The following is an 8,647-nucleotide window of genomic DNA, read 5'->3' as shown; positions in this document are numbered from 1 at the left end:
AAAATAGTCATACATTATTTTTTAGAGGAAAAAAAAGACATACATGTATAATATATTTGCCTTGAAAAAAGAAGTTAATTTAACAAAAAAAATGTGCACTCTCCTGAATCACGCTTCAGTCTTCATGCGTCACAGTATATATGCAAGATTCATGAATTGTCCGTGTAGTGTGGCGGCTAGAGTCAGCAATATTTGTCATGCTTGACCGCAAGTTCTCAACAGTTATATCACATTGTTACATTAGTTTATTTTGTGTAAATCTGATATTCATACGCGTAAATGCAGAGACTAATCTATAGAATCGACGGAATCTTGCAACAGTAGTTTTACTCATTTGATCAACAAAAACAAGTTGAATATAACTACAAATAAGACAATAATAACAAACAATGATACTACACGGAGGTAGTATATGTTTTCCGTAAACAAAATAAACTTATGTTTTAATATTCATTTTCCCTAATTTGACTTAGATTTTGGCATATGTAAAGCAGGGCTGCGCTCACTGCACAGTAAGTCCACGAGCAAATTGTTTTGCTTGTGTCTTATTTTAGCGCTGAAGTGTATCCTTTCTCAATCAGTTTCACATGCTCTGCACCTATTTTTTAATCCAAATAATTTTATACAAAATGTCATAAGCAGTGACGAATTAGTTTCACATATTGTTGAATGAAGTAGAAGTTATTTTTGGTTTGGATTTTGAAGTTTCACAATTTACGCGCTACATTTTCATCCCTAAAATTGTTTGTTCATTTTATGGTGATTGCTCCAACACCATTATTTTTGCTCATGACATCTAATTTTGCTTGCGTGATCTTAGTTTAGTTGGTTGGGACAATACATAATATACGTATGGATCGTAGTTCGAACTTCGAACATCTCATCGTGATCTTATTATAGTTAGTTGAGACAATACATAATATATGTATCGATTGTAGTTCGAACTTCGAACATCTCATTTATTCATAAACTTCTAGCCACCATACTACTTAAAAAAAAAGAATTTCTAAGCGGCCCACTTTTATTTTTTTAATGGCACTTAATTTTTATGACACTTTCAAGTGACCCCTATGTTGTCAAAAATAAAGTGACCCCTACTATACCAAAACAAAATGATATTTTTATGTCTATGTTTCTTATCTGCAACAATTTAATTTTAGTTATATGACATGCATGGTTCCTTATTTATAAACAAATTACTGCTTTAGCTTTTAGTTATATTATTATGAGCAATGTTATTTGAACAACCATTTATTATGACAACTTGTTGGACAACCAAATTTTACAAAGAAATTTAGGTAGTGACACAAAAATCAAAGCAATAGAGAGAGAAAGTAGAATGATCATGTGAGTATGAGAGAGGAAGTTGTCACAAAAATTGTCAAAAAATGGTTATCATTTTTCTATTATTATATGGATCCTTATTCGAGGCACTTGGTTAAGTGTGATTGGTTATGCGGCGGCAAAAATTGTTTTTTAAAATTAATTTTAGTTTTTTTTTGAAGTGATTTAAAAGTGAGATGGATAATAAGTTTGAGTATAAAACTCACAATTAGAGTCAAAACTTACAAATTCTAACTTCAAATTAGAATCAATTCTAGATGCAAAATCAATTTTCATTGGACATGTGGACACGATCAAACATACCTTTTTTTTTTTTGAGGGAACGATCAAACATACCAAAATCAATTATACGTTTCTAGAATCAATTTTTTGCATCTAAATTGAAACAAAACACACACTTTGATTTTTAGAATCAAACATGTCACTACATCACTTAAGTCGTGAAAACTTAAGGAACCATTCCATAGGTTTATGAAACTTAATAGTTAATATATATAAATTTAGAATAATTGTTGCATCTCCACGGAAGTATATGTGATTGATTATCAATGCACACTATTAAAAATAATGACAATTGGCTTCCCGGCAAATTCAGATGATGCATGGTTTGTATAGGATTTGTGATCTTTATTTAATCCAAGAGTCATAAAAATTGTGGCTCTTATATTTTCTTACGTATTCTAAGGGTTAAAAACACTTTTCTTTAATTAATCATGTCTAACATGGTTGATGCGTGGAGTGCTGTAAACCCCTGACTCCTAAATCCGATTTCAACTAATTAAAGAAAAAAAACAATCACTAGGTGCAACGATAAAATGAAATTAAACTAATTTGCGTAGGTATTGTAAAAGAGAATCCAATGCTAACCAATAAGATCCTTAATACATGCTAAATTGATTAATTGGAAGCTCCAAAAATATATATGTTGGTGAGGATACAATTAGTTAATACTATAGTAAGGCTGCAAGAATCAAATAACAGTACTATACTATTACGTCCAAGAAAATAATATCAAATAACAGTATCATCGTCGCCTTACAGTGAGAAATAGTTTAGTTTCTAGTATATAATATTTTCTATACCATACATAGAACAAAACAGAATTCATTAATGTATAATACATACATATACATTTTGATATAAAAAAACATGCATTGCTCAAAAGACAAAAATACAGCATGTGATCACATGCTAACGACCTTTCGGTTCCACCATACCCGCTTGATTAGTTGATTGGCAGAAATATTGTAATCACGTACTCTCTGACCCTCTCAATCAAACATATTGATTGAAATCAATACATTATACTATAAAGAATACATGCTATGCTAGTAATTTGATCCCAGGGTGCATGAGGCGCAACAAAAAAATAGTGGCTCATGGTAGGTTTTTTAGGCAAAGCCGCAAAGGGGTGCTCTCAAATATTTTATCTTATTTAATATATTAAATGTTTTTTTTTTATAAAAAAATTACATTAAAGAGGGATTTTTTTTGTTTGACAAAAATAAAAATGATATTCGTTCGAATTAAGATAGTATATTGACTACAATCATATATTCAACATCGTTAAAAACATAAAAGATAAATTAATAAACGAATTAAATCACAACACCTAAGTTAATAGCATACAACAACAAATGCCTATTGATAACATGATTAAATCTTTGTCAAAGACTTATTGCATAACCATTCCAAGTCTTGAAATGAACCGATGATCCAAGATATGCTCCCTAACCCAATGGATTATTTTATTATCGATATTGTTATATTTTCTCAATTAAAAGAGATATGATTACTTAGTATATTGAGGTTGCGGGCTCTTATTCAACGAAGATTGCATATAGGGTTAACCATGACTCATTTAATTGACACAAGTGAACTTCATGTCGTCAGGTATTAGAGTCTTATTTAGATATTACAGGTTTCGCCTCGTGTCAAGTTGTTCATCTGGTGTGCTTGTCAAAATTGTTTATCAACTAAAACCTAACTCCAAACCTGGGGTATTAGTTGAAGACTATACAAGCCTAGAACAATATAATCAAGGATGATTTAAACAAATTATTTAGCATCCCTCATTTTGACAAGATGCATATTCTTTTTGGCAGCCCAAGATAGTAAATTTAAGTTGAGTGAGCTTGATTTGTAACACTTGTGTGACAAGTGATCTTATGGAGAAAAATTTAGAAAGTGTGTGAATGAGGGCTACATAAGAGACTTGTGAAATTGTGATCTCATTAACTGATCATATAAGAAATTCCAAGACATTATGATTCTCCTAAGTTTTAAGTTGAGTCGGAGTATGTGACTCCCTAGAATTCAAGTGGAATAAGTCTCACGGGTAGTGGCCCAATTTTCAAACGAAAGATGTAATGAAACTCATCCCTACTTCTTGTTGGTTAAGGCGTGTTTGGTTTAAGAGAAATAAAGAAGAGAGAGTAGGGTAAGAGAAAATTCGGGGAGAAATAAATACTTCTCGTGATTAATTTAGAAAAGAGATAGAAGAGAGAAAAAAGTGAGACCCACCGCCCTTTGCAATCTCTTTAAAACATGAAAGACATATGTATTTATTTTTTGTATTTTGTTAATTAGATGTCGTTAATTGATCACTGTTGAGTGCTATTTATTCAGGGTATTCTTATATTTTTAAAAATCATTGACATTTCATTTTTATCTATTTCGTTTTTTATATACGGAATGATATATCAAATCTCTTTTATTTCTCTTATCTTTCTTCAAGTCTCACATTTTTTTCTTAATTTTTTTTTAATCGGCAAATAGCATTTTTTTCTTAATTATTTACATCTTTTCAGTTTTGTCCACAATTATCATACACACCCTTTGTATTTATATAATGTCACCCTTTGTATAGTACTAAATCAGATTATAGACACTCTAGCAATGTTTGGTGTCTCGTTAGATAGTTAAAGTGTCACTACTATTATTTTTTTTATCATACCCATGACCCATCCTTCATTTCTAATCATATATATACTGTCTAATACTTCAATGATAGATGATATATTCCCCCAGCAGTTTTTAGTTGTTTTTGTTGGGGGGCCCTTCTCTATTATGTAAAAAAAAAATGACGTGCATAATCTCATAAAGCATTAATTAAACAACGCATACAATACGTGTCAAAGATCTAGAAGTCAATATTGATGTTACCTTCATAGAGAATAATCCTCACCAAATAAAATAAATATTTTAAAAAAACTAACATAGTAGTTAATTGTCTTTTAAGCTTTTAGGTATTGCCGTTGGATTAGAAAGAGAATGTATATATCAACCAAGTTGGAGGCAACCAACCTCTATATGACCGATACAAACTTCTAAACATAAAGTCTCAAACATTTGTCATCACTCAAAAGAGTAGACAATTCTAGTCAATTTTGTTGCACCTTGGCCTGCACCTTCCTCTCTTTCTCTCTTTTTCTTCTCCCTCTTAACCCTTCACCTTGTAAGCAATCACACAACAACAATATATAGCTGTTTTTCCTTTATTTCTTTATTTTCCTATAATAAATCATCATCATGAGAATTGGAAGCAAATTATTATTCAAAGGAGCTGAAATGGGTTTTTCATCTAAAGAAGAGAAATCTAAAAGAATATTAAGAGTGGTGAAAACTTTGTTTTTCTTAATCACTATGATTCTTTCACTTCTTCTATTTTCTGCCCCGGTTCTATTGGTTATTGCTGATGCTCTTCTTCCTTCAGCTCTTCTCTCAACACTTTCACCTGTTTCTCTTTCCTTAACAACACTCTCTTCTCATTTCAACAACTATGATTTTCGTTACTCTCTCATTGATATACCCCTCGTTTCAATCATAAGATCCTTCATCATTTTCTGTAAGTAGAAACAAAAATTTACAATTTTTTATTTATTTTCAATGACCCTTTTGGATTTTGATTAAAGGGTATGTTTTATTTTTTTTGATGTAGGTGTTTATAGTTTATGTGATGGACCAAGACTTTCACGATCAAGAGGACCTTATTTGTGTATAACAACGATGTGTTCTGTTTTGTCTTTGTTATTTGTTTCGTTTAAAGCTGTTTATGTGTTTGGAAATGGAAGTGGCTATGTTGGAGGATCGGAAATTGCTTTGTTTGTGTGTTCTTGTGCGTTGGCTGTGGGACATGTTGTCGTGGCCTATAGAACAAGTTGTAGAGAGAGAAGAAAGCTTTTGGTTTACAAGATTGACATTGAATCTGTAAGTGTTCCCTTCAATCCATTTACCAACCACTTGCCTTCTCACATAAATTTTTCAAATTATTCAATTATTGATGATTTACAATTGATAAAAAAGTCTTATATTTCATTCAATATTTACTTTTTTTTTTTAGCTTTGATCAATATACTATTTGTTTGATATAAGACAAAAGAAATTTGATCAATATACTATTTGTTTGAAATTGAAACGTAAATTTGTGTGCAAATGTGGACACTACTTTACCGCGTGAACCTTTTAATTGATACTATAATATTAAAAGCATTGATATTTTCAACATTTTGGTATGTCTTAGTCAAAAATAAACATTATGGCATGTCTTAATAGAGTAAAAACAAAAATGTTTTTGTTTTAAAAACTTCTTAAATAAGTTCTCATTTTTTGATAATTATTAAAATTTACTAGTATTTTTTTCATATATTAAAATAATTTATTTGAACTTCAAATAGTATACTAGCATGTTTAAGAAATATATCATAATATATTATTGATAAAAAATTGTTAATTATTTATAATTATAAATATTACTTTCAATTTTAATTAATTAATAGCAGTATAAGAATCTTAATGCATTTAAAAAACAATATAAGAATCTAAATGATAATTTCATCTTTTAGAATGTAGGAATCTTTTAATGAAAAATCCAAGTAGTTTCCAGTTTGCTTAATGACTTGGAGTATGGTGGCTTTCACGATAGGAACTAATGGGAATTTTTGTGAGGTAACAAGGTCCCACCTATCGTAAGTACCATTTAAAATCAAGGAAACTTCATTAAGTTCCTTCCTTATTGATATTAGAGCAAAATAGGGGTTGAATTTCCTTTGTCTTCTGGAAGGTATTGACAATACTTTGATGACAATTCCACTTGGATGCTTGAAAGCAAATTTCAAATTGCCTATTTAATTTTCCGGCTTTGGCAACATATTAATTTGTTGACTTTTGAATACAGCATATATGAGGTGGTTGTTAAGTTGGGTAGGGTATAAATGTATAATACATGGCCATAAGGGGATATTGGATTCCACATCATATTCATATACTAGTCTAAAAGTAAACTTTTCCCATTGAATTACTCTTCCAAATAGTCTACCCTCCAAAAAAAATTAATACAAATTTGTAATTTTGATAAAGTACTATTCTTGTCTAGAAACACCTGATTTTGATCAAATCATGACTTTTTTTTTTTTTTTTTTTTTTTTTTTGAGGGATGATCAAATCATGACTTGGTCTCACTCTCACATGTAAATCTTTTCTTTGTTATTCAAGACTTTTTGTTCAAAGAATATGTGCAAGTGGGAACACGTCCTAAATTGGTGACCAAATTTTGACTATACATAATATTAATTTACAAACATCTACACTGATCTTATGCCACATGCGAAGATATGGTGTTAATGTTAAATCTTGTATAGACTTATTATTTTATTTTTTGCCTTAAGATAATGGCCAATATTGCCAACGCAATTGGGACCCTGCAAGTTGGAGGCTGCCCACAAGCAACAATTAATAATAGGCTTATCCCACTTAATAATTATAAAGATCTTAACAAATTATTCCCATGTTCTTTTCATGCCACATTTATATGTTTATCTAAAAATATTGAATGCGACTAAGAAATTAACCATGTTATACTTTTGATATCTTTGCAGATTTCAGCTTGCACAAATGGGTATCCGAGGTATCCCAAGATTCTACAAGAAGAGAGAATCAAATGATCAGTCACTCACTATGGGACTAACATATTAGATTAGAGGAATATATATATAAAAGTATAGATTTTGCATCTAACAGCTTCATCAGCTATTCATATATTAATTAAGTCCTCATGTTCATCGAGGAATGCCACGGTAATTATCTTTTGAGAGATGAATTGTTTATGTTGTAAATTGAAATAGTGATTTGTGAAACCAAAATCTAATTGCTACTCTTTTTTAATTTTATTTCAGGTTTCCTAAGGAATGCTGGTATTCTTTGACACCCAACACTGATTATAGTCTAGTTTTACACTTCACCGCTACCATGAGACATAAAATTGTTGATTGGTGTTATAGGTATAGTATAGGTATATATAGCTTTAGTTTTGGCGATTTATGTGTTTTTTTATGTCTTATTTTTTATTTTTATTTTCCCTTTGATTCGTGTATATCTTATACATTATTGTATATATAAAAGTGAATGGATTGTTGGTTATGGTCAAAGGCCTAATTAAATATGAATTGATTAATGAATAGCTACACTAAGCATTTTTTGGACTTATAATCTACATTGAAGCTAAATAAGCACCTCTTGGGAGTCAAGTTAAAGATCTTATATAATTTAAAGAAAAAATAGATTAAAAACTATGTTGAAGTTAAATGTTGCAAGAGTCACATAGTATTTGTATTTACCTTTTGAAGAATGAGCAAGGGGAACCAATGTCACAGCTCACACACACAAACACATTATTGGAGGGAACAATCTTAGTCTTTTGAGATAAATTGATTCATTCAAGTGTGATTTTTACGCGAGAGAATAAAATGTGATCTTTTAATTTTAAACTTGTCACAACTAAGTTTCTGAGATTTTTCTCTTGATAAGAGAACTTCACCCTCTCATATAGATATTACAAGCGAGATGGTTCACTCCGTCATCCAAGAGAGATAGAGATGCGACCTTCAAATCAAAGAACTTGAGACGAAAAGGAAAACTCATTTTTGAAGATGGAAATGAAAAACTTCTTAACTTTCAATTTAAAGAGACATCTCCTCCAATAACAATTGGTCTTATCCATTAAAGCTAATGCATCCCTTTGAATACCACACAAATAACTTATGACATAAACCACTAATGTAACTCTTATGCAACATTTGTACAGTGAGTAGTGCTCGCAATACTCATTTATTCATTTATTGGCTTAAATCATAATGGGTCTCATACATTGAAAATGGGTTCCATTTAAAGAGAGTGTTGAAAAGAGAGTGTCCATCACATTCCTCTTTGTAGAGTAGATCAATTAGTATGGATATTACTCTCAATTTTTATACATGTATACTCACTTGATACCTAAAATTTGTAATATCACATATCTTTATATTGG

At 30.3% G+C, this 8,647-nt stretch overlaps 1 protein-coding gene across 2 annotated transcripts; it reads left to right on the top strand.

Moving 5' to 3' along the window:
- Positions 1 to 4,689: 4,689 nt before the first annotated feature.
- Positions 4,690 to 7,761, top strand: LOC146939899 (uncharacterized). Of its 2 annotated transcripts, XM_085753450.1 has the most exons (5): positions 4,690 to 5,191; positions 5,285 to 5,553; positions 6,189 to 6,291; positions 7,221 to 7,418; positions 7,518 to 7,761. In XM_085753450.1, the coding sequence occupies exons 1-3, from the start codon at positions 4,876 to 4,878 to the stop codon at positions 6,204 to 6,206; spliced, it is 603 nt and encodes a 200-aa protein (XP_085609576.1). In that variant the 5' UTR covers positions 4,690 to 4,875; the 3' UTR covers positions 6,207 to 6,291; positions 7,221 to 7,418; positions 7,518 to 7,761. The 2 variants fall into 2 exon arrangements, with proteins under 2 accessions (XP_085609576.1, XP_085609575.1); XM_085753449.1 differs by lacking the exon at positions 6,189 to 6,291.
- Positions 7,762 to 8,647: the final 886 nt, after the last annotated feature.

The sequence above is a fragment of the Medicago sativa genome, chromosome 3, assembly GCF_051527215.1.
Source record: "Medicago sativa cultivar Bolivia chromosome 3, Bolivia_mono, whole genome shotgun sequence".
NCBI lineage: Eukaryota > Viridiplantae > Streptophyta > Magnoliopsida > Fabales > Fabaceae > Medicago > Medicago sativa.
The sequence above is the reverse complement of the archived record's forward strand: the minus strand, read 5'-3'. Positions and strand labels throughout refer to the sequence as shown.